General features: G+C 35.7%; 6 protein-coding genes across 7 annotated transcripts; all 6 read left to right on the plus strand.

Moving 5' to 3' along the window:
• Positions 1-1,320: 1,320 nt before the first annotated feature.
• Positions 1,321-5,398, plus strand: LOC148174656 (G protein-coupled receptor Mth2-like). The gene is made up of 7 exons (XM_088037111.1): positions 1,321-2,014; positions 3,840-4,271; positions 4,332-4,410; positions 4,554-4,741; positions 4,797-4,983; positions 5,036-5,175; positions 5,230-5,398. Exons 1-7 carry the CDS (start codon positions 1,321-1,323, stop codon positions 5,391-5,393), a joined length of 1,884 nt encoding a protein of 627 aa, XP_087893237.1. The 3' UTR covers positions 5,394-5,398.
• A 1,242-nt stretch (positions 5,399-6,640) lies between these two features.
• On the plus strand, positions 6,641-9,789 carry LOC148174657 (G protein-coupled receptor Mth2-like). Its single transcript, XM_088036663.1, has 7 exons — positions 6,641-7,364; positions 7,861-8,316; positions 8,661-8,739; positions 8,792-8,979; positions 9,029-9,215; positions 9,267-9,406; positions 9,459-9,789. Exons 1-7 carry the CDS (start codon positions 6,668-6,670, stop codon positions 9,605-9,607), a joined length of 1,896 nt encoding a protein of 631 aa, XP_087892789.1. The 5' UTR covers positions 6,641-6,667; the 3' UTR covers positions 9,608-9,789.
• A 1,494-nt stretch (positions 9,790-11,283) lies between these two features.
• Positions 11,284-14,636, plus strand: LOC148174658 (G protein-coupled receptor Mth2-like). The gene is made up of 7 exons (XM_088036693.1): positions 11,284-12,001; positions 13,147-13,587; positions 13,641-13,719; positions 13,762-13,949; positions 13,999-14,185; positions 14,230-14,369; positions 14,425-14,636. Exons 1-7 carry the CDS (start codon positions 11,314-11,316, stop codon positions 14,556-14,558), a joined length of 1,857 nt encoding a protein of 618 aa, XP_087892819.1. The 5' UTR covers positions 11,284-11,313; the 3' UTR covers positions 14,559-14,636.
• Positions 14,637-15,325: 689 nt separating this feature from the next.
• Positions 15,326-16,746, plus strand: LOC148174659 (uncharacterized). Its single transcript, XM_088037268.1, has one exon. It carries the CDS (start codon positions 15,476-15,478, stop codon positions 16,658-16,660), a length of 1,185 nt encoding a protein of 394 aa, XP_087893394.1. The 5' UTR covers positions 15,326-15,475; the 3' UTR covers positions 16,661-16,746.
• A 146-nt stretch (positions 16,747-16,892) lies between these two features.
• On the plus strand, positions 16,893-17,779 carry c12.1 (spliceosome-associated protein CWC15). Its single transcript, XM_088037270.1, has 2 exons — positions 16,893-17,118; positions 17,165-17,779. Exons 1-2 carry the CDS (start codon positions 16,988-16,990, stop codon positions 17,682-17,684), a joined length of 651 nt encoding a protein of 216 aa, XP_087893396.1. The 5' UTR covers positions 16,893-16,987; the 3' UTR covers positions 17,685-17,779.
• Positions 17,780-19,207: 1,428 nt separating this feature from the next.
• LOC148174661 (uncharacterized) lies at positions 19,208-20,765 on the plus strand. Of its 2 annotated transcripts, XM_088036535.1 has the most exons (7): positions 19,208-19,326; positions 19,372-19,559; positions 19,605-20,113; positions 20,159-20,258; positions 20,307-20,417; positions 20,465-20,620; positions 20,674-20,765. In XM_088036535.1, exons 1-7 carry the CDS (start codon positions 19,215-19,217, stop codon positions 20,725-20,727), a joined length of 1,230 nt encoding a protein of 409 aa, XP_087892661.1. In that variant the 5' UTR covers positions 19,208-19,214; the 3' UTR covers positions 20,728-20,765. The 2 variants fall into 2 exon arrangements, with proteins under 2 accessions (XP_087892661.1, XP_087892660.1); XM_088036534.1 differs by having other exon boundaries at positions 19,372-20,113.
• The last annotated feature ends 1,617 nt before the right edge of the window (positions 20,766-22,382 follow it).

The following is a 22,382-nucleotide window of genomic DNA, read 5'->3' on the forward strand; positions in this document are numbered from 1 at the left end:
TTCGCCCCGAAACAGCGTCTTGAAAAATACCTTAAAATCCCCTCTGAAAATGTAATTCCGTCGATATCTCGTTTGTTGGTTGGGGAAATTTAAGCTATATGGGTTCATTTTAAGCAGAATTTCGCGCTGAATCCAAAACTACCATTACTTTTCTCATCCGTCAACAAATAACTGAATTAGAGGCGTTTGAAATTTCAGGTCGCCAGAAGCCCAAAATTTTGGAGGTACGAAACCGATTTTGCTCGATAATTTCGAAGTTATGGCAAATATAAGAAAACTCTTTTCGAAATCGTTTTTCTCGCAATTTTTTAGTTTAGAAATAGGTTTTAAATAGTTCGAACTCGAAATTTTCATTTTTCCAATGTAGAAGTCCGTTTTGGTCTCTAATTCAGACTCGGCCGATATCTTGCTTATTTATAGAGCAATCCTAAAGTATTGGTGCTCATTTTAGGCAGAATTTCACGCAGAATCCAAATCTGTCACGTACGTCAATAAATAACTGAGTTAGGAGCGTTTAAAATTAGGAATACTGACTTTTAGTATGAATACGAATAAACCTCAATAACTCCGAAACTAATAAGACAGATAAAAAAAATCGGTTTTTACCAGCGTTTTTTTCGCGTTTTTTTTTCATAACAATCCGTCTTAAAATCCCGAACTCAAAAATTTGGTTAAATTTTGGGACTTAAATGAGTCCATAAAATACCTATTATTGGCAACGCATACTAAAAATTAAATTTTTTGTGTATTAATATTGACAATGGTTTATTATTATTATTACATCCGTCCGTTTCCAAACAAGAATCCAGCAAAATAGTGTAAAAACAAACCAAAGAGATTGTACTAATAAGGTAATTACAACATCCAGTTCCGGATTCTTCTCGGGATTCTCCTAAGTTTTGTCTCGTCAGAACAATAACAAGGATCTGTTTACAATAGAAAAAAGTCTGACTCAAAGTGCCAACTAATTTTATTACACTAAAGAAAACATCACTTTTTGTCCAATTTACTGAGCAATATTCGAACTTGCGCTATTAAAATGTCGTTAAAAGACAACACGAACCTCTTGAGGTCTATATTATTATTACCAAACGACCTAATTAAAAATTAATATAAATTTCTGCCAAACAATATCCGGAGTTCCACCTAAGTTTCTCCCTAAACAATTTTTTCAGTAATTATTATTTCTCGTGCTTCGGGAGACGAGTCCTCTCCCTGGACTCCACTAATCCCAACAGTGCGCGCATATTTCAAAGTTAGTCGTGTCGACGTTCCCAACAAGCTAACACAAAAAGTGTTGTGAAAACAAATGTTAAGAGAATGGCCAATTTAATAATAATATTTCTATTAGTGTTGAACGCTCGTTATGCAACTTTTCTTCACAAGAAATGCTGTGACGCCAACAGTTACTTGAGGAAGACGAATTCGACTTACACCTGCGAGAAAGATGGGGAAAAGAGACTCCAAATTTTCACCGAAGAGACAAACTTCATTGACAAACACTCTGACGGTACCTGTTACGACACTTATCCAAACATCGCGGAATATAAAGTCAGAAATGGGTCTGTTATTGATAAGACACCGATTTCTGGGACGTTTTACCCCAAATGTTGCCCTCGTGGGCATTTCTATCATTCCGAGGCGCATTCTTGCGTCCACGAAGAGAATTTGGACGAGAAATTTATCACTGGGAGCTTTGTGAAAGTCGGACTACCTGACTGTAAGGTCGTTGTGGATTTTAACTTCACCGAAGAACACAAAGTTGAGTTGGGGAAATTGTATAGAAATGAAACTCTGGAGTTTGGTGAAGAACAGTTTTGTGTTGATCGCAATGAAAAGGGTTCTTTGACCGGTCGAGGGTGCTATCAGGATTTGGCAGTTTGTTACGATGGGATTACTTGTTTGCATAAGTGCTGCCCTGATGGACAGAGTTTTGTCGATGGGCCGCATTGCAAAAATAGTTACATTCGGGGGTTTAATCTGTCGTTTACGGACAGAATAAAGGGAAAGAAAGGTAAATAAGGTCATTAGGACAGGTAAACGAGTCGTTAGAAATCAATCAATTCAATCAATATTTAGGTTTAAGCTGAATCTCCACTTTGACAGTTATTTTTTTTATTGGAAGTTGGCACAGCTTTGGATATGTTGAGATGATAATACTGGCATCATTGTCTCCCTAGAATTTGGCGTTTGTCAATTTTGACATGAAAATTGCTGTGTAATTAATAAGTTATTTATTGATTCAATACCATTTTCGGAAAAGCACTTACCGTTATCCATCCTCCCGTAAAATGAGTTTTGAAAGGACTAAAAACGGGACATATGGTATGTCATAAAACGGTGATAACTTGATAACATTTATTATTCTAATAATCAAACAACTCATGTGTCATAATGTTATTGATCATGTGGAATGGACCGTAAAAATGCGTGTCTTTTTATACAGAAGCGTGAAATTTTGTATGACAGGTAATTGATAACAAATCGGATAAATAGAGATTACAATTAATTAAAAAATTATTGTTATCAATATTATACTTCATTTTTTATCATTGTCACTTGAATGGTAATTACTAATTAATTTGATCGATTTTTGTATGCACACTTTATCGAAATTGCCACTTTATATTAGGTACTGTTAAAAATAGCTTAGCGGGCCGTAAAAACTACCGAAAGTTCGCCGGGTAGTAAAACAATTTCATCGATTTTTCGCTTATTTAGGGAGCAATCTTAAAGTATCGGTGCTCATTTTACGCAGAATCCTAAACTGTGATAATTTTTCTCGTACGTCAATAAATAATTGAATTAGAAACGTTTAAAATTGCGGAGAGTGCATAGATAAAAAAATCAGTTTTCAAAATCTAATTCTGTCGATATCTCACTTCTTTATTGAGCAATCTTAATGTATAAGGGCTCATTTTACGCAGACTTTTACGTAGAATCCAAAACGGTAAGAGTTGTTAAGATCGGGCCACAAATAACTGAGTTATGAGCGATAAAAATTTCGCATATTGAATTTTGAGTTGGAAAATTTTCAAAGTTGAATATCTCCGAAACTACGAAAGATTTTGAGAAACGGTTTTCACTATCGTTTTTCTCGGGTCACTACATTTTAGAATCAGCCCTCAAAAGACGAAAATTTCATGGTCAATTTTTTGGTCAATTTTCAATTTTTCGTTTTTTAATCGTCCCTCGTAAACTATTAGCCCGATCGATCTGAGTTTTGGCCCGTTGATAGATCTCGAGCTGCTCTTTCGATCGATACATAATTCAATGGTAATAAACGCAGTTTTCACCCCGAAACAGCTTCTTAAAAATGACCCAAAAATCACTCTGAAAATGTAATTCGGTCGATATCTCGGTTATTTGTTGAGGAAATTTGAGCTATATGGGTTTATTTAACGCAAAATTTCACGCAAAATCCAAAACTGTGCGAGTTTTTCATATACGTCAACAAATAGCTAAATTAGAGGCGTTTGAAATTTGGGGTTGTCGCCAGAGGGTCAACATTTTGGAGGTTCGAAAACGATTTTGCTCGATATCTCCGGAATTATGGCAAATATCAAACAACCCTTTTTGAAAGTGTTTTTCTCGCGATCGAACTCGAAATTTTAATTTTTTCAGTATGAAAGTTAGCTGCCTTTCGGTCTCTAACTCAGACACGATCGATATTTTGCTTATTTATAAAGCATTGGTGCCCATTTTACGCAGAATTTCACGCTCAATCCAAAAATGTGCGACTTTTTCACGTACTTCACAATTAGAAACGTTTAAAATTCGTAAACTAACCATTTATTAAAATTTAAAATTAAAATTAAAACTTTTGACTCAATTTCCAGATTCTTTCGGAATAATCCATGGCTATGACACAACCTTGCGCCTAATCTTCCTACTTCCGAAATACCTGTACTACATCGACACCAACGGCGATTTCTACCTCTTTTACAACAACACCAACGCATACCGCCGCTTCGCCCTCGAAGACGAATCCTATTGCATCGAACACGTTAGCAAAGGCTCCATGAACAGTTTCCAATTTTTCAACGCACCATCATCAGTCCCGGCAAAAATTCTAGTAACACGATGGGCGAAATTAGTTTCCTGCGTGTTTATTTTAATTATCTTGGCCGTTTATTTCTATCTTCCAGAAATGATGAACTTGTTCGGTAAAATTCTTGTTAGTTATTGTATGGCGAGGTTAGTCATGTTCATACCTCTGACGTATGCACAGTTTGAGCAAGATGTGAGTGATACGACCTGTGTTTCTTTAAGTAAGAGAGTTTTTACTTTTTAATATGACTTGAGGCGATTTTTTTATTGTGGATTTGCAGGTTTCTTCTTTTCATACATATCGACTGTGTCGTTCTCCTGGCTCAATGTTATGTGCTTTAACATTTGGTGCACTCTTGGGTAAGTTGAGAGGAAGAGGAGAAAGACTCTTCACTCTTCATTTTCATAACACTTTATATGTTAATCTTATTGATTCTTTCGACTTCATAAATAAAATTAACATTTATACAAATCTGTCGCAAGAATTTTATGTCACATTTCAGTCGATCCAAGTCTTTGGTAACAGCCCGTCAAAGACAAAACGAATTAAAAAAGTTCCTCCTGTATTGTCTCTACGCTTGGGGGCTCCCCGCAGTCCTAACTCTATTACCATTGATGGTTTTCCACTTCTTTGACACTCCGTACGCAATAAGACCGTTTCTGGGAGTCTACAAGTGCTCCTGGGAGCTAAGTACGCCTCTTACCACTTGAGTTCTTCGTTCTAACTAAATTATTATTTGTTTTAGGACCCGGAAATTACGGAAAATTGATGTACTACGTGCTCCCGCTGTTAATCCTCGAGCTGATTAACATAGTTCTCTTTATCCAAACTGTCTTCTACTGCCTCAAAGTTAAGAAAGAAATCAACAGAATGAACGACAACGGGATGTCGACTAAGCACAAGAAGACAAACTACAATGTTGATAAAGATCAGTACGATGGATATCCAATGCATTTCTTTATTTAACTTCGCGGTTACTTTCAGGTTGCTCCTCATTCTTAAGTTGGGGATAATCATGGGAATTCTGTTTGTCTTCGAAGTGGTGTCCAGCTTTTCCGACTTTTCTAACAACGCAGTAACGAAGTACGTGGAGGTTGTTTGGGATACAATTAATTGTCTTGAAGGTGAGAGGAGGTACCGCAACTAAACCGACGTAAAAACTGCCGTTTTGGTTTCAGGTTTCTTTCTCTTTTTGATATTCATCTGCAAAAAGAAGGTTTTTCGATTGTGTCTAAACCGCCTGAGAATTACAAAAGACAGAAAAGTCTCTGGGAGGTCATTACAGACGAGCAGTACTCAGGCTGAGCCGCTTACCCGGAGTTTGAAGAGCTACAAAAATTAGAGCGTGGAGCGATTTTCTTGGTGTTTGGTGTAGTTTCTGCTTTTTACACTATTCCAAATTATGTAAAGTGGATGTTTAGGTGTTTACCAAAATTAAAATATTTGAATATAACAAAATCTGTTAAATTAGAGACGAAGGGGAAAAAACTGAAAATGTAAAAATGGTGGATGCGCCGGGTAATTTGGGTTTGTCTAATCCAGAGACAATTTTTTTGAGGTTTTATGATGAGTAGATTTAAGACCTGTTAGTGTAGTTAATCGCAGCTTTTAACGGATTGTTCTTCTTGGATTCCAATAATTACATTAAAATTTCATGACTAAAACTATGTCAAATTTTGGAGGTCGATATCTTGCTTATTTTTGGAGGAAATTTGTGTTATTACATATCATTTTACGCAGATTTCAAATCTGGTATTGAAATTCAGATCCGACAACAAATAACTGAGTTATAGCCGATCAAAGTTTCGGATAGTTGATTTTCATTTTTCCCAATTTTCCCTATTTTTAAAGCTAAATATCTCGGAAACTATTACAGATATTGAGATGTGGTTTGCGCCATCGATTTTTTTGGCTCATTTTACGTTAGGAAAACTTCTCAAAAGCCCAAAATTCGATAGTCAATTTTTCGCAAAAAAAAAATCCGGCTCAAACGACGAAAATTTTTCAATTTTTTTATTTTTGACCATAACTCGTTAACTAATAGATAGAGCTCGAGCTTTTCTTTTGATTGATTTAAATACAAAGGTATTAAACGTCGTTTTCACTTTGGAAACAGTGATTGAAAATCACTCTAAAATGACCTCTTTAAAACAGTTTTTGGCCAATGCCTCGTTTATTTATTAAACAAACTCAACAAATTTGGGCTCATTTTACGCAGAATGTCACACTCAATTCAAAGCCGCAAGAATTTTCAATTTTCGTCCATAAATAACTAAGTTATGGATGTTTAAATTTTTATGTTGTCCCCAGAGGGCCAGATTTTTGAAGGGACGAAACAATTCGTGCTCAATACCTCGAAAACTATTAAAAATATTTGGAAACTGCTTACACCATCGTTTTTCTCGCGATTTTTTACATAAGAAATAGTTCTTAGATTTTCCAAAAGTCGAAAGTTGCAGTTTTTCGCGAAAATTAAATCCATTTAAACCTGTCTAAATACGGCAACAGGAAATCCCTGAGTAAACCAAAACTCACCAGTATTCGAGTGCGCGCGTAGTTCTAAGTTAGTCGTCCCGATCTTCCCAACAGGTTAACACAAAAGTGCTGTGGGAACAAATGGGTTCCCTAATATTCCTACTTTTAGTGCTCAATGCCTGTTGTGCATCTTTCTCATATAAAAAATGTTGTGCCGCTGATAGTTACTTGAAACGAAATCTTTCAAACTTTAGTTATATTTGTGCGAAAGATGAAGATAAGAGAATACAAATTCTGAGTGATGAAAGAAACTTCCTTGAAAACCGCACAGAAGGCACCTGTTATGATAATTATCTAAACATTACGGAATATAAAATTAGTAATGAAACTGTGATTGACGAGAAACCGATTTCTGTGAATTTTTATCCCAAATGTTGCCCTCTTGGGTATTTTTATCAATCCACTGTACATTCATGCGTCCATGCAGACGACTTAGACGAAGAATTTATTACAGAGAGCTTCGTTAAAGTCGGATTACCCCACTGTAAGATAATTGTGGATTTTAACTTCACGGAAGAACACAAAATTGAGTTGGGGAAATTGTACAAAAATGAAACTCTGGAGTTTGGGGAAGAAGAGTTTTGTGTTGATCGCAATGAAAATGGTTCTTTGACCGCTCGAGGGTGTTACCAGGATCTGGATGTTTGTTATGATGGGTTAACTTGTTTGCGTAAGTGTTGCCCTGATGGGCAGAGTTTCGTGAATGGGACACGGTGCGAAAATACGTACATTCATGGACTTGATCTGTCTTTCACCGATAAAGTAAACAAATCGAAAAGTAAGTTGACTGTTGAAGTTTTCGAAAAATTGCTCATAAACGGTGGTCTAAATCAAATTCGGTCGGTATTTCGTTTATTTGTTAAGGAAATTTAAGCTATATAGGCTCATTTTACGCCGAATTTCACGTAGAATCCGAAAAGGTAAGACTCGAAATTTTATTTTTTTTAATTTTTCGGTCTCTAATTTAGACACGGTCGATATCTCGTTTATTTTTGCCGCAATCCATAAGTATTGGTGCTCATTTTACGCAGAATTTCAGGTAGAATTCAAAACCGTGCGACTTTTTCAAGTACGTCGGAAAATAACCGAATTATCGGGCTTGAAAGTCTTAGATGGGCCACCCTTTACATCAATCGCGAACACTGCTTATTCGCAAATCTATTTTCGCCCATAAAGATAAACAAATACTTGAGAGTAGAATGTGATGAAAATAATCGTAAAAATTCACAAGTTTGTTAACATTCCCAAATAATGAAGAAAATTTTCGTTTTCAGACTCCTTCGCCATCATCCACGGCTTCGATAAAGCTCTGACTCTAATCTTCCTGCTCCCGAAGTACCTGTACTACATCGACGCAACTGGAGACTTTTACCTGTTTTACAACAACACCAACGCATATCATCGTTTTAGCCTCGAAGATAACTTCTATTGCATCGAACACGTTTACAAAGGAACTCGAAATAGTTTCCGATTTTTCATGTATTTAGAGAAAGTCTCTGTTTCCTCCACGGGCGCAGAGACGAAAATTCTAGTGGGACGATGGGCGAAATTAGTTTCCTGCGTATTTATTTTAATAATACTGGGTGTTTATTTCTTTATTCCCGAAATGATGAATTTGTTTGGGAAAATTCTCGTTGGATATTGTGTGGCGAAGCTAGTTATGTTTATAACGCTGACGTATGTTCAGTTCGAGAGAGAAATAATTGGAGACACGTCTTGTGTTTCTAGAAGTAAGAAATTTGAAAAGTTGTTGCTGTCATTCCACTCTCCTGTGTAAAACAGGCTTTTTAATTCTTTGGGGAAAAAGTTAGGGGAAAATTGGAAATAAACTTTTGTGCTGCCTTCTGTTACCGATAAAAATGAAACAAGGGGATTGACAGTAATGAGCTCTCAAGGCGCCAAATTTAAAATCCGGCTCAGTCATTGGTCGTTCAGCAGAGCGCCGGAGCCATCTGCTGATCAAAATTGACATGTATCCACACAGGTATCTGATTTATCCACAGATGGTTAAAATTGCGTTTTTGAAAATCCGTGAATTCTCTGGAAAAATAATCTAAACTTTGAATATTTTCAGGTTTTTTTTTGTCCTACATGTCGATGGTGTCGTTCGCTTGGCTCAACGTCATGTGTTTTAACATTTGGTGCACCCTTGGGTAAGTTAAATCAAACCTCAGGTTACACTTCTCCCTCTTATTTTTTTTTCAGGAAATCCAAAATCTCCATAAGAGCACATCAAAGATCAAGCGAAATTAAGAAGTTTCTTCTGTATAGTCTCTACACTTGGGGTCTCCCTGCAGTCTTAACTTTCCTGACTTTTGTAATTTATCATTGGGTTAACACTCCGTACGTAATAAGACCGTTTTTGGGGAAATACAAGTGCTTCTGGGAGCTCAGTACGACTTGGAATTAGATGAGATCTGTTTTAAGCGCAATTCGTTGCAGGATATGGAAATTACGGAAAACTGTTGTACTACGTGGCCCCATTACTACTTCTTCAACTCATCAACGTTGTTCTGTTCGTTCAAACTGTCCTGTACTGTTTAAAAGTAAAGAGAGAAATCAACAGAATGAACGACAACGGAGTATTAACTAAACAGAAGAGAACAAACTACAATCTAGATAAAGAACAGTACATTTTACGTTTTCCTGACAATTTTTGTGCGTAACTTTGGAGTTTTAGGTTGCTTCTGATTTCTAAATTAGGGATAATTATGGGAATTTTACTTGTTTTTGAGGTGGTGTCGAGTTTTTCAGACTTTTCCAAAAACGCTGTAACGAAATATGTCGAAGTGGTTTGGGATACTATTAATTGCTTAGAGGGTGAGTATCGGATTGATGGAGGGTGGAAAATAAAACAGTTTTTTGGTTTTAGGGGTGTTTCTATTTTTGATATTTATCTGCAAGAGGAAGGTGTATTGTTTGTGTTTAAACAGACTGAAGATTGCAAATGGCAGAAAAGCCTCTGTGACTTCATTACGCACGTATGCAACGCAGATGACTGAACAGTTTTCTCAATGTTAAAATAAACTGAAAGTGTATTTTAGATCCTTAGTTTCTCTAAATTCTTAAATCCTTTAGACAAACGGAATATTTCTGAAGTCTCTAGATTCTAAATTGAAGCAATTTAAAGTTAGCCAGTCAAACGTGTTATTAATAAATTTTTAAATATTTATTGTTATTGACGGATTTTTTTATTTTTAAGTCGAACTAAAAATCCAAACCTTTATCGTTAGAGCCATGAAATTTTGTGAACTCGTTGCATTTATAAAGTATGATAAATTACAGAATTTTAGACCAAAAAACAAAATTTTTAGAATTTTTTAATTCCAAGTCGGACTCACAATCCAAACTTTTTCTTGTCAAGTTCGATAAATTCCACAATTTTAACGATGAATGAAATTTGGTGAACTTTTCACTTCTGATGCGTTTATGAAGTGTAATAAATTAAAGAATTTTAGAACAAAAAACTAAATTATTTCTTTCCAAGTTTCCAATTCAAACTTTTTCGTATTAAAGTCAATAAATCCTACAATTTCAACGTTAAATCAATTAAATTTGGAGAACTTTTCACTTTAGATGGGTTTATAAAGTGTTCCAAATTATAGAATTTTAGATCAATAAACAATCTTTTTGAATTTTTTATTTCCAAGTAGGACTCAAAATCCAAACCTTTTCTTAAAAAATTCCATAAATCCTACAATTTTAGCAATAAAGCAATAATATTTGGTAAACTTTTCACTTCAAATGCGTTTAAAGTGTACCAACTTGTAGAAATTTAGACCATAAAACAAAATTTTTAGAATTTTTTCTTTCCAAATCGGACTCACGATCCAAACTTTTTCTTAATAAATTTTACCGTTAAAGCAATGAAATATGGTAAACGCTTCACTTCAGATGCGTTTATAAAGTGTACTAAATTAGAAAATTTTAGAACAAAACACAACAATTTTAGAATTTTTTATTTTCAAGTTGGACTTAAAATCCAAACGTTTTCTTATTAAATTCTGTAAATTCTACAATTTTAACGTTGAAGCAATGAAATTTAGTGAACTCTTTACCTTGAATACGTTTATAAAGTACTAATTTACAGAATTTTAGAAGAAAAAACAACAATTTTAGAATTTTTTCTTTCCTAGTCGGTATTAAAATCCAAATTCTTTCTTATTAAATTCAATAAACCCTACCATTTTTACCTTAAAGCAATGAAATTTGGAGAAATTTACACTTCAGATGCGTTTATAAAGTGTATTATATAAATTACAGAATTTTAGACCAAGAAACAAAATTTTTAGAAATGTTTACTTCCAAATCGGACCCATAATCCAAACTTTTCTTTATAAAATCGATAAATCTTACAATTTGAACGCAAAAACAATGAAATTTTTAGACCAGTCCCTTCGTTTTAGCACACTTCCTACTTAACGAAATGACATAATTTGCAACGTCAAAAATATTTACATTATATTCCCTAATTAGCAAACAATATCAAGACAACAAATATCTCCGCCGCTAACTCGCCGACATTCAAAAAATATTTACAAATACGCAAGTCCTTGTTAACCAAACAACGACCACAAGACATATCATATTTCCAGAATTTTACCCAATTTCCTCAGCACATTAATTTTTCAATAATTAAAATTAAAAGTGGGAACCAACACTCTATGTGAGCACAGTTCTAAATTAGTCGTCTCGACGATCCCAACCACAGAACAAGTGTTTAAAAAATGAGTTCTTTATTAATATTTCTATTAGTGTTAAACTCTCATTACGCAAATTCATTACTCCAAAAATGTTGCGATACTGATAGATCCTTGAAAAAAAACAACTCAAACTATATTTGTGCGAAAGACGATAATAAGAGAATACAAATTCTCGGGACAAACTTCTTGAACCCCACCGAAGGCACCTGTTACAACACTTATTCTTCTTCAAACATCGCGGAATATAAATTTAGCAACGGAACTGTGATTGACATAACACCGATTTCTGCGCGTTTTTATCCCAAGTGTTGCCCTCGTGGGTATTTTTATCATTCCACGGCTCATTCTTGCGTCCGCGAAGATAACTTGGACGAGGAGTTTATTACCGGGAGTTTTATTAAAGTTGGACTACCCGACTGTACGATTATTGTGGATTTTGAGTTAACAGAAGAACACAAAGTCGAGTTGGGAAAATTGTACAGAAATGAAACTCTGGAGTTTGGTGAAGAACAGTTTTGTATTGATCGCAATGAAAATGGTTCTTTGACCGGTCGAGGGTGTTATCAGGATTTAAGAGTTTGTTACGATGGTGTTAAATGTCTTCGTAAGTGTTGCCCGGATGGACAGAGCTTCGTGAATGGGAAGCGGTGTGAAGATAGTTATGTGTATGGGCTGAATTTGTCTTTTACGGACAAGATAAGAAACTCACAAGGTAATTTCGTCGATATCTCGCTTATTTACCGAGCAAATTTAAACTATTTGTGCTCATTTTACGCAGAAGTCGCGCTGAATCTAAAACAGCAATTTTTAATTTTCGTCAACAAATAACTGAGTTATGGCCGTTTGAATTTTTAGGTTGTTGCTAGAGGTCGAAATTTTTGAAAGTTTGAATCAATCCGTGCTCAGTACGTTTTTCGTTTTTTTTTTTTTTACATAAACCATAGTTCTAAGATTTTTCAAATGTCGAAAGTTGCAGTTCTTCGCAAAAAGTCTTGACTAAAACTGTGCCAATTTTTGACATCGATCTCTCGCTTATTTTTGGAGTAAACTTGCGTTATTATATATAATTTTACGCAGAATTTTACGCAGATTCCAAATCTGGGATTTAAATTTTGATCCGATAACAAAAAACTGAGTTATGTTCGATCAAAATTTCAAATAGTTGATTTTCATTATACCTATATTTTCATAATTTTTAAAGTTAGATATCTCGGAAACAATTAGAGATTTACTCGGCTCGGTTTACTCGGTTTACTCGGCTCATTTTGCGTTATAAAATGGTCTCAAAAGCCCAAAATTTGATAGTCGATTACCGAATTTGGGCTCATTTTACGCAGAATGTCACGCTGAATCTAAAACCGCAAGAATTTTTAATTTTTGTCAATAAATAACTGTGTTATGGCCGTTTCAATTTTTGAGTTGTCGCCAGAGGGCCAAATTTTTGGAGGTTCGAAAACAATGTTGTCGGATATCTCCGGAATTAAGGCAATTATAAAAAAAAACCTTTTCAAAATCGTTTTTCTCGCGATTTTTTAGCTTGAAAATCAATCTTCGATAGTTTGAATTCGCAATTTTACTTTTTTCAGTATGGAAGTTGGCTGCTTTTGAGTCTTTAATTCAGACGCGGTCGATATCTCGCTTATTTATAAAACAATATTAAAGTATTGGTGCTCATTTTACGCAGAATTTCACGCAGAATCCAAAACCGTGCGACTTTTCCACGCACGTCAACAAATAACGGAATTAAACCAGGAAATATAAACCGTTTCCGGTCATATTTCATTCTAAATCATGGCGATATTTATATGAATAACTTTTAATGTAGCGACACCAACAATAAACAAATTATTCTTTTAGATCCCTACGCCATCATCCACGGTTACAACACCAGCCTAAAGCTCGTTTTTGTACTTGCAAAGTACTCGTATTACATCGACACCAATGGAGATTTCTACCTCTTTTACAACAAAACCATGGCATACCGCCGTTACACCCTCGAAGACAAGTTCTATTGCATCGAACATCTCAGCATGGAATCCCAAAAAAAATTCCAATTTTTCATTGTTTTGGAACCGAGACAAAAACTGGCAAAAATTATAGTGGCGCGATGGGCGAAATTAGTTTCCTGCGTGTTCATTTCAGTTATCTTGGCTGTTTATTTTTTTCTTCCAGAAATGATGAATTTGTTTGGGAAAATTCTCGTTAGTTATTGTGTGGCCAAGTTGGTCTTGTTTTCGACCTTGCTATGTGTGCATTTCAATGTAGAAACAAGAGGAGTTTTCTTGTGTGTCTTTCTAAGTAAGTTAAGTAAGTTTCTGTCGATCGTCAGTTATTTAGTTGTGTTTTCGCAGGTTTTTTCTTGTCCTACATGTCGATGGTGTCGTTCACTTGGCTCAACGTCATGTGTTTTAACATTTGGAGCACACTCGGGTGAGTTAAATTAATTAAATGACTGACTAGTCTTTGATTTAGTAGATTGCAATCATCGGTAAGAACGCACAAGAGACCGAGCGAAATGAAGAAGTTTTTTCTGTATAGTTTGTACGCCTGGGGTTTCCCAACTGTCTTCACTTTCCTGACTTTTATAATCTACCATTGGGTTAACACTCCGTACATAATAAGACCATTTTTGGGGAAATACAGATGCTTCTGGGAGTTCAGTACGACTTGCAATTAGATAAGATCCATTTTAAGCATAATTCGTTGCAGGATATGGAAATTACGGAAAACTGTTGTATTACGTGGTGCCGTTGCTACTCCTTGCACTCATCAACGTTGTTCTGTTCGTTAAAACTGTCCTCTACTGTTTAAAAGTGAAGAGAGAAATCAACAGAATGAACGACAACGGAGTGGTAACTGTACAGAATAGAACGAACTACAATATAAATAAAGAACAGTACGTCTTCCTAGCAATTTCTGTTCGTAACTTTAGAGTTTTAGGTTTCTTCTGATTTCTAAGTTGGCGATAATCATGGGAATTCTACTTGTGTTTGAAGTGGTGTCGAGTTTTTCCGACTTTTCCAAAAACGCCGTAACGAAATACGTGGAAATTATTTGGGATACTATTAATGGCCTAGAAGGTAAGCGCCGGACGCACTAAATCGCACGCACGATTAAACTGTTTTTTGGTTTTAGGAGTGTTTCTCTTTTTGATATTTATCTGCAAGAGGAAGGTGTTTCGGTTGTGTTTAAACCGACTGAGAGTTAGAAGAGACAGGAGGATTTCTAGGACGTCGTTACGGACTTACATTACACAGATGTCGGAATGAATCACTCTAATATGAGGGAAAACGAGAGATTCTTGTTGTCAAACTTGTGCTTAAATTTAGACAGCAACTAATAAATTTCTGGCGGCTTCTAAGTGTTTATAGCCGATTTAGCCAAATATTTTTCCTTGCACACATAAACTGAAGCATATTTGTTGATACAAGTGAGACAAGGGCATTTTGCTTCAATCATTTTACATTTTGTCTAAGAATTATATTTATAGAATTTATCCGAAAACGTTAAAATTAGGGTCTTTTTTAGGTAGCAAATGTTTACCCAAAGTCACAAAAGTGTTTTAATTTACTACACAAATTTTCTAACGTTTTTAAAAAAAGAGGACAGCAAAATTTCACAGCTTGGGTGTCAAAACTGTCGAATTTACAAAATTTACTAGAAAAATTGGAATTTTTAGTTCGTTCTGGTCCTAAAAAAATATAAAATCCTACCTTTTCGTTCTAAAATTGTGTAATTTAGTCCACTCAACAAGCGCATTCAAGGTAACAAGTCCACCAAATTTCATTATTATTACGTAAAAACTGTTAGATCTAGACAATAATTTAATAAAAAAATAGATTAATTCCGGTCAAAATGGACAAATGTCAAATTCTAGGAGAACAATGATGCCAACCAAAGTTATTTTATCACGATTCCAACTTTAATTAACGAAAGAGCTGTCAAATCCATTGCTAAATATTATCCAACATTACTAAACCGACTTTATTAGATTCTTTCCTGAAGATTTGATGTATATTTGGTTGCCTGCATTACAAGCATATTTATTTGTCAAACGCTTTTAATTTGAGGTTATGCTGTTTTACTGTCACTGCCATTTAAAAATGCACCGAATAATTACTGTTTAACCAAACTTTCCTAAAAGTGGGACCTCTGCCGTTTAGTTTCATGGTTTCTTCTTGTAAAAATGAACCCATTAAGACCACCTCAGACTTTTAACTGCGAAGAAGTGACTCTTGAAAAATATTCCTGCAACGTCTGTGGATTTTCAACGGATCTAACTGTCGCCTTCAAAGGGCACAAGGGCCCAGCAGACGCACTAAATCTACCCGATTACACGTGCAACAGTTGCAAATTCAAGACTAATTTCAAACTGACGTGGTTAAAACATGTTATTGGGTGTTCCAACACCTCCAAGACAAGAGTCTCAGAAATGGAGGAATTCCCTAGGGACGAAAGTAGCAGTTTTCAACACCCACTGAGACCCAACTTCGTGGTGACGCAACACAAAAATATCAAATGGTTTGAATGTGAACAATGCGAGTTCAAATCCAAAACGAGAAACAGCATGAAGGAACATAATTTATTAAAACACACAACCGCCGATGAAACTCGTTGGTTTCCATGCCCAGACTGCGCCTATAAATCGAAAATCCATCGCATGTTGCGACGCCACCGGAAAAGCAAACACGCGAGCGCAAGCGACATTAACTGGTTTGAATGTGATCAGTGCGAATACCGATCTAAAACAAAACATTCTCTGAACATTCATATTATCTACAAACACGCGAGTCCCAACGAAATTAAATGGTTTGAATGTGACCAATGCGACTACCGAGGAAAACGGAACTCCGATCTAAAAAGCCACATTTCCCGGCGCCACACTCTTGTCCTTCATCTCCAAGAGTTCAACTGCGACCAGTGCGCGTACAAAGCCAAAATGAAAGACTTGCTCTCGAAACACAAGAAGTATCATCACGCGAGCAGTAGCGAGATCAAGTGGTTTGAATGTGAACAATGCGGGTACATGTCCAAGAAGAGCAGCAGTCTTAAAGAGCACGTTTTGTTGAAACATACGAATGAGAGCGATGTTGAGTGGTTTGAATGTGGTCACTGTACCTATAGGACAAAAGCGAGGCGCATGTTGAGCAGACATGTTAGTTATAAACACGCGAAGGATGTCGAGTGGCTCCAATGTGATCAGTGCGATTATAAAGCGAAAGCAAAACGGATGCTAAACAGTCATGTTATGTACAAACACGCAGATGCGAGGGCGATCAAGTGGTTTCAATGCGACCTGTGCGAGTACAAAGGGAAACGAAGGGCGGATTTGAACAGACATGCGTTGCGGCACGTAGAACGATCTAAATAAGTTTTAGTGAATGTTTTATTCAAATTTGGCGCAGAAGCGCAGCCGAGTCGCATGTGGCGCCATCTAGTGATTAAAATTGACATCCCATTACAGGTCTCTAACTTATACATTTCAAATCCTGCGGGTTTCCAAAATTGCTCCTTTGTAAATCGGTAAATTCTCAGCAGGAAAAACGACTTAGAAAACATCTCCAGTTTGGAAAACTTTGATTTTCAAAATTACGCATCGGACTTTTAGTTACTTTGCTTCGTGTGGGTTGGTAGTTATCCGCGCAAGTGTCAACCGCCCGAAACGTCACTTGTCACTTTGTTTTTGTGTGTTGTAAAAATGACCACAGCGGCTAGACCGACGTTCGAGCCGGCCCGTGGGGGCCAGGGCCGTAATGAAAAGGATCTCAGTGCTATTTCTCGCCAATACTCCAGCAGAGATCTGCCCGGACACACCAAACTCAAATACAGGTAAACATAACCTAACTTTTCGTTTTTGTGTAATTTTTGCATTTAGAGAGCATGGGCAAGGCACCGTTGAAGAGGCCCGTTCGAGAGACTTCCGTAAAGAGCTGGAAGAGCGCGAGCGCGACGCTAAAACCTCCAGAAGCACGCGGCCTTCGGATCATAAGAGGTTAAAGTTGGACCAAGTCCCAGCTGCTAGTTTGGACGCTGATGATCCTTTGGACGAGGAGGATTCGGATAGTAGTGACGGGGAGGATGATATGGAGTCGCTTCTGGCGGAGCTGAATAAGATTAAGAAGGAGAGAGCAATGGAGCAGGCTAAGAAGGAGATTGAGAAAAGACAGGAGGAGGAGAGGATTCGAATGGAAAATATTTTGAGTGGGAATCCTTTATTAACGCATTACTCGGCGGGGGCGGCGAAAGCGGATCATAAGGTGAAGAGGCGGTGGGACGATGATGTGGTTTTTAAGAATTGCGCCCGTTCAGAGCCCGAGAAGAAAATGACGGTGTTTATTAACGACTCTTTGAGATCAGACTTTCATAAAAAGTTCATGGAGAAGTATGTGAAGTGATTTTTTATTATTTTTGTGTGATTATAATATCGGTTTTGAGGAAGTAATTTAGGTTTAAATGAAGAGTTTGTAAGAAAATAAAATTATCCAACAGATGTTTTAATTCTTTTTGTGGTTTTTTCTCCTTGAAAATTCACTTCTTGTTAGATCAACATTTTTATTCCTTTGTGACAAAAATGGCGTGCATAACAGTTTTCTGAAACAAATTAGAATTTAAAAATCGATCAAATGATAGACAAACTCACAAACAAAACAAACGACTGAATCGCTGAAAATTTTTCAATTTTTTTTGTTTTTTTTTTGGCCGCCAAAAACTCGTAAACTTTTTAACCTACGGATCTGAAATTTGCCATTTGAAAAATTTCATGCAGCTCTTTCGATATGTGTATAATTCAGAAGCAAACACGGCGTTTTCGGCTCGAAAACATTCATTGAAAATCACCCGAAAAGCACCTCTTGAAAACAGTCTATTTCTTATTTATTTGTGAAGCAAACTCAACTTATTTGAGTTCATTTTTCGCAGAATGTCACGCTGAATCCAAAACCGCAAGACTTTTTAATTTTAGTTAAAAAATAACTCAGTTATGGCCGTTTGAATTTTTGGGTTGTCGCCAGAGGGCCAAATTTTTAAATGTTCGAAACAGTCCGTGCTCAATATCTCAGAAACTACGACAGATCGAAAAAAACGGTTTTTCCCATCGTGTTTCTTGTAATTTTTTAGCCAAGAATTCGTTCTTAAATTTTCCCGAAAGTCAAAAATTTGATTTCGCCGAAAAAATTGCATGACTAAAACAATATTAAATTTCTGAGGTCGATATTTCGCTTAGTTTTTGGACAAACTTCCGTTATTATAACCCATTTTATGCAGAATGTTGCACAGATTCTAAATTCGGACTCAAAATGAATATTTGACAACAAATAACTGAATTATAACCGATTAAAATTTCGAAATTTCAAAAAAATGGTGGATGCGCCGGGTTGAAAAAAACTTAAAAATTCAAATTTGTGAATTTTTATCGCTTTATTGCGTTATTTCGGTTTATTTAACGCTGCTGACAGGACCACCACATATTAACGCTAAATAAAATGGATAGGGAATAGATAGATCATTACTTAGAAAGTTGTTAGAAAAAAACCTATCGATTTTCACTTAACCTACAATCTTTAGAAACCTTATAACTATATTAATACAGACTTTATCTTTTATTATAGATTTGTAGGTATAAAGTATTGTCTGAATGGAAACTGTGGAAAAAGCAGTGGAGAGAGCTCAGATTCTGAGTAGGTATAAGTAGGTATATTTTTTATTTTATTTTGTTAAAATGCTGCTTATTATAGGTATTACATGAGAAATAGTATAGTAACTGTTAGGTAATTCAATCTAAAATTGTCGTTCATGCACTGATTCAGTAACTTTTTAATTTTCACACTTGGAAACTTTTGATCGTATTTTTGTCGTCATCTCATAGTTTCAAAGGAAACTCGTAAATACTGTAATTATTGTTATTTTTAGGATATTAGTCATAATGTATGTACCATTATGATAACTTCTTAGTAATCAATACCGACCTAGTCCTAAATATTCAGTTGCAAGTCTATTTCAGTAGTAAGATGGATTATAGACAACAAAGCGAAATTCAAGGTAAACAACTCTTCTAACTCAAGGAATTATAGACACTCATTTCAGATGATCCCTTGAGCTTTATGTACGTGTTGGGAAGCAAAATATTCCAGCTAAACCTAGTGAAATTATTCCTAAAACTACTATTCTGTTACTACTCGTTTCTCATGTTTCTTCAAGTTTATTTATTTTGTTCGAACCCCGGTCTAAGTCAATTAAAACGTTACGGACCTTTCTTCTTACAACTCTGTTACGTAAGCATTCACTCTAAAATTCCCAACTCCGTTTTATTCCCACAGGCTCTCCTCACAATTTTCGTTCATTTATACAAAAACCTCATTCTTGACGACTCCTTGAGCTCCATCAAACTGTGGAGCCTTCAATCTGCAGGAAGAAGCGTCCAAACAAACATAGAAAAAGACGCAAACAACATGCGAAACTACATCATTTTTAACGTATTTCTAGGTTTGTTGTGGGCGAGTTTGGTCATTTTCCACGACCGAACTGAGATGGAACTGCTCTCAGAATCTGTCTTTCTGAGGAGGTTTCAACAGCCGTGCGTTTACCTCGTGTTGACTTTTAAATACTTGTGGTATTTAACGAGTTTTTCGATGGTGGCTCATCCGTATCAGTTTGTTTATATTGCGCGCCATGTTATGTTTCAGATGCAATTGTTCAACAAGTTTATAGACGCTGTTGATGAGTATTTTAAGGGTTGCGAAGAAATGGCGATCTATGATGAGAAGTTTCAAGAAGAAGTTGGATTCAGATTGAAAGTTATAGCCCAAAGACACTGCGATTTATTGAGGTAGATAGTTATTGGTACTTCCCCCAAAAATTATTTCCTTTTTAGGTGGAGACGACAGACTTTAGACTTAATGAGTAATTTGATAATCCCCTTCAGTCTTAGTGCAGCTATCATTTTCTGGAGCATCGTCTTTTCGTTTTTTCAAGTAACAAATAATTTGTTCAACTTTCAGTTCATTAATTTTCAATTTCAGCTCGACTGTGAATCCCCGAAAATTTTGATTTTGCGCCACATCGTGTTTGCTATTTATGGAAGTGGCGCATTCGTTAACGTGATAGCTACTGGTCAGGGCATAGAGAACATGGTAAAGTTCTAACACTGCAGCCAACATAATAATTTTTGTAATTATAGTCGGAACAAACCTTCATAGCGTTGACGCAAACCAATTGGTACACTTGGAACTGTAAAAACCGCAAAATTCTTTTGCTAATTTTGCGCAACAGTGTTAAGCCAATCAGCCTTAAGTTTACGGAGGCGATTGCTATTAATTTCCAGCTGGGGGCGGCTGTAAGTTGGCTGTTTTGCGCACAATTTGTGTTTTAAAAGTTTTTTTTTTTTAGATTATAAAAGTGGTATATAGTGCAGGGTCTGTTTTTTATAGATATTCTAAATAATATCACGTTTTGGGGGCACCTTAGAACTTTTTAGTGTTAAATCAGCTTTAAGGATTTGCACTAATTAATTAGTTGAACTTAATACACAGCGAATCTTATGTCAAATTCTGGGGGAAATACTGCCAACCTTGTATCTTGAAATTTCCAAGACGTCAAAACATTAGCACGTGATCACTCTACTTCACGCAGCAGCAACTTGCGGAAACGCGCATTAAAGAAAATTGATTCCTCTTTTATAAATAGACAATATCACGTTTCTTTTGGTGCGGCTACTAGGAGCTTCATTTAGAGTAATTTTGGAAGGTGTAGAATGGGTCTTTTCAAGCCTCACAATTATGAAAATTCCGCAATTTGTACTCTGTTGAAGCGACCACTGTATTTAACAGACAGGAGAAAAAATAAAAAACGATCGAAGATTTTATTTGTAACCAATCAGAGGACAGTTTGCAAAGAATCATCAAATTCTGTATCATAGTCATCCTTGGAAATTTCTTGATTGACGTCAAACTAACAGTTAATATTTTTTACCAGTGGCGTAGTTAGTTTGTAATTGTGAAAATATAGTTATAAGTACCAGAGCTCATTACTATCGGTCCACTTATTAAAAAATTAAGTTGGCAGCAGCTCTTGGTGATTTTTATCGGTAACAATTGGCAGCAAAAGCGTTTGACCTTGACGCAACTGTGGGATGCGTAGAAGTTAATCGTCTTTCACAACAATGCCAAAGAAAATTTATTGGATCAATTCTTGGTGTTGATGACAAATTATCAAAATTACAATTTATTCCCCAAACACCAAATTTGACAAAAAATGCTGACGCGCGTTTCGATAGCAATGCTATCATCATCAGAGCGATGATTAAATGCTATCATCATCAGAGCGATGATTAAATTGATTAAGTTTAATCATCGCTCTGATGATGATAGCATTGCTATCGAAACGCGCGTCAGCATTTTTTGTCAAATTTGGTGTTTGGGGAATAAATTGTAATTTTGATAACAATGCCAAAACTTGTTAAATCTCTATTAAAATCATTCTTTTGCAACAAATTTTTAATTAGTTATTTATTAATACACTCAACTTTGACAACGTGTTAACCTCAAAAATCGCTACATTCAATTTTCCCCTAATTAGTCCCCTAAGGAATTAAAAGCCTGATTTACACCCAAAAATTTTTGAAATTTTTCACAGAAGAGTGAACTGATAGCAATGAGCTGCACTTTATTTGCAGTCGCGTGTGGTAAATTATATTTTTTGGCCTCATGAATTGTAAACGTCAAATTAACATTCAATTGACAGCTTCGGAAACACTAGATTTACAAGCGCCCTGGACGTTTACACACGCCGTGCTGTAAAAATTGCCCAAATCGTCTGCTCTTCACATGCGTTTATAAATTAAAATCACTTTACCATAATGAAGATTGATCACCAAAGTGGAATCTACCTAAATTATTATCTCAATTAAGACAATATTTCTATTTTTAAAGTAATATTAAAACGTTTTTTATACAGCGCCATCTTGTGTACTTTTTGTGCACCAACTACAAAATTGACAGAATTGACAGATGATGAAATTTACAAATGTCAGATGTGACAGTTCCCATAAATTTTGAAAAATCCAATTATTTAAATTAAAACTTTTCGGCCAAAAAGTT

The sequence above is a fragment of the Gnatocerus cornutus genome, chromosome 5 (genome assembly GCF_029298725.1).
Source record: "Gnatocerus cornutus isolate USDA-ARS CGAHR chromosome 5, icGnaCorn1.1, whole genome shotgun sequence".
NCBI lineage: Eukaryota > Metazoa > Arthropoda > Insecta > Coleoptera > Tenebrionidae > Gnatocerus > Gnatocerus cornutus.

Excerpts from the sequence above, each read along its gene's own strand:
- LOC148174658 (XM_088036693.1), top strand. The coding sequence starts at position 11,314 with ATGAGTTCTTTATTAATATTTCTATTAGTGTTAAACTCTCATTACGCA. Across the intron at positions 12,002-13,146 it reads CAAGATAAGAAACTCACAAG|ATCCCTACGCCATCATCCAC; the intron begins GTAATTTCGTCG and ends TTATTCTTTTAG. Across the intron at positions 13,950-13,998 it reads CAGATGCTTCTGGGAGTTCA|GATATGGAAATTACGGAAAA; the intron begins GTACGACTTGCA and ends AATTCGTTGCAG.
- LOC148174656 (XM_088037111.1), top strand. The coding sequence starts at position 1,321 with ATGGCCAATTTAATAATAATATTTCTATTAGTGTTGAACGCTCGTTAT. Across the intron at positions 4,272-4,331 it reads TACGACCTGTGTTTCTTTAA|GTTTCTTCTTTTCATACATA; the intron begins GTAAGAGAGTTT and ends GTGGATTTGCAG. Across the intron at positions 4,984-5,035 it reads TACAATGTTGATAAAGATCA|GTTGCTCCTCATTCTTAAGT; the intron begins GTACGATGGATA and ends GGTTACTTTCAG.
- LOC148174657 (XM_088036663.1), top strand. The coding sequence starts at position 6,668 with ATGGGTTCCCTAATATTCCTACTTTTAGTGCTCAATGCCTGTTGTGCA. Across the intron at positions 7,365-7,860 it reads TAAAGTAAACAAATCGAAAA|ACTCCTTCGCCATCATCCAC; the intron begins GTAAGTTGACTG and ends TTTCGTTTTCAG. Across the intron at positions 9,216-9,266 it reads TACAATCTAGATAAAGAACA|GTTGCTTCTGATTTCTAAAT; the intron begins GTACATTTTACG and ends TTGGAGTTTTAG.
- c12.1 (XM_088037270.1), top strand. The coding sequence starts at position 16,988 with ATGACCACAGCGGCTAGACCGACGTTCGAGCCGGCCCGTGGGGGCCAG. Across the intron at positions 17,119-17,164 it reads CACACCAAACTCAAATACAG|AGAGCATGGGCAAGGCACCG; the intron begins GTAAACATAACC and ends TTTTGCATTTAG.
- LOC148174659 (XM_088037268.1), top strand. The coding sequence starts at position 15,476 with ATGAACCCATTAAGACCACCTCAGACTTTTAACTGCGAAGAAGTGACT.
- LOC148174661 (XM_088036534.1), top strand. The coding sequence starts at position 19,215 with ATGTACCATTATGATAACTTCTTAGTAATCAATACCGACCTAGTCCTA. Across the intron at positions 19,327-19,371 it reads ACAACAAAGCGAAATTCAAG|ATGATCCCTTGAGCTTTATG; the intron begins GTAAACAACTCT and ends CACTCATTTCAG. Across the intron at positions 20,259-20,306 it reads TCGTCTTTTCGTTTTTTCAA|CTCGACTGTGAATCCCCGAA; the intron begins GTAACAAATAAT and ends TTTCAATTTCAG.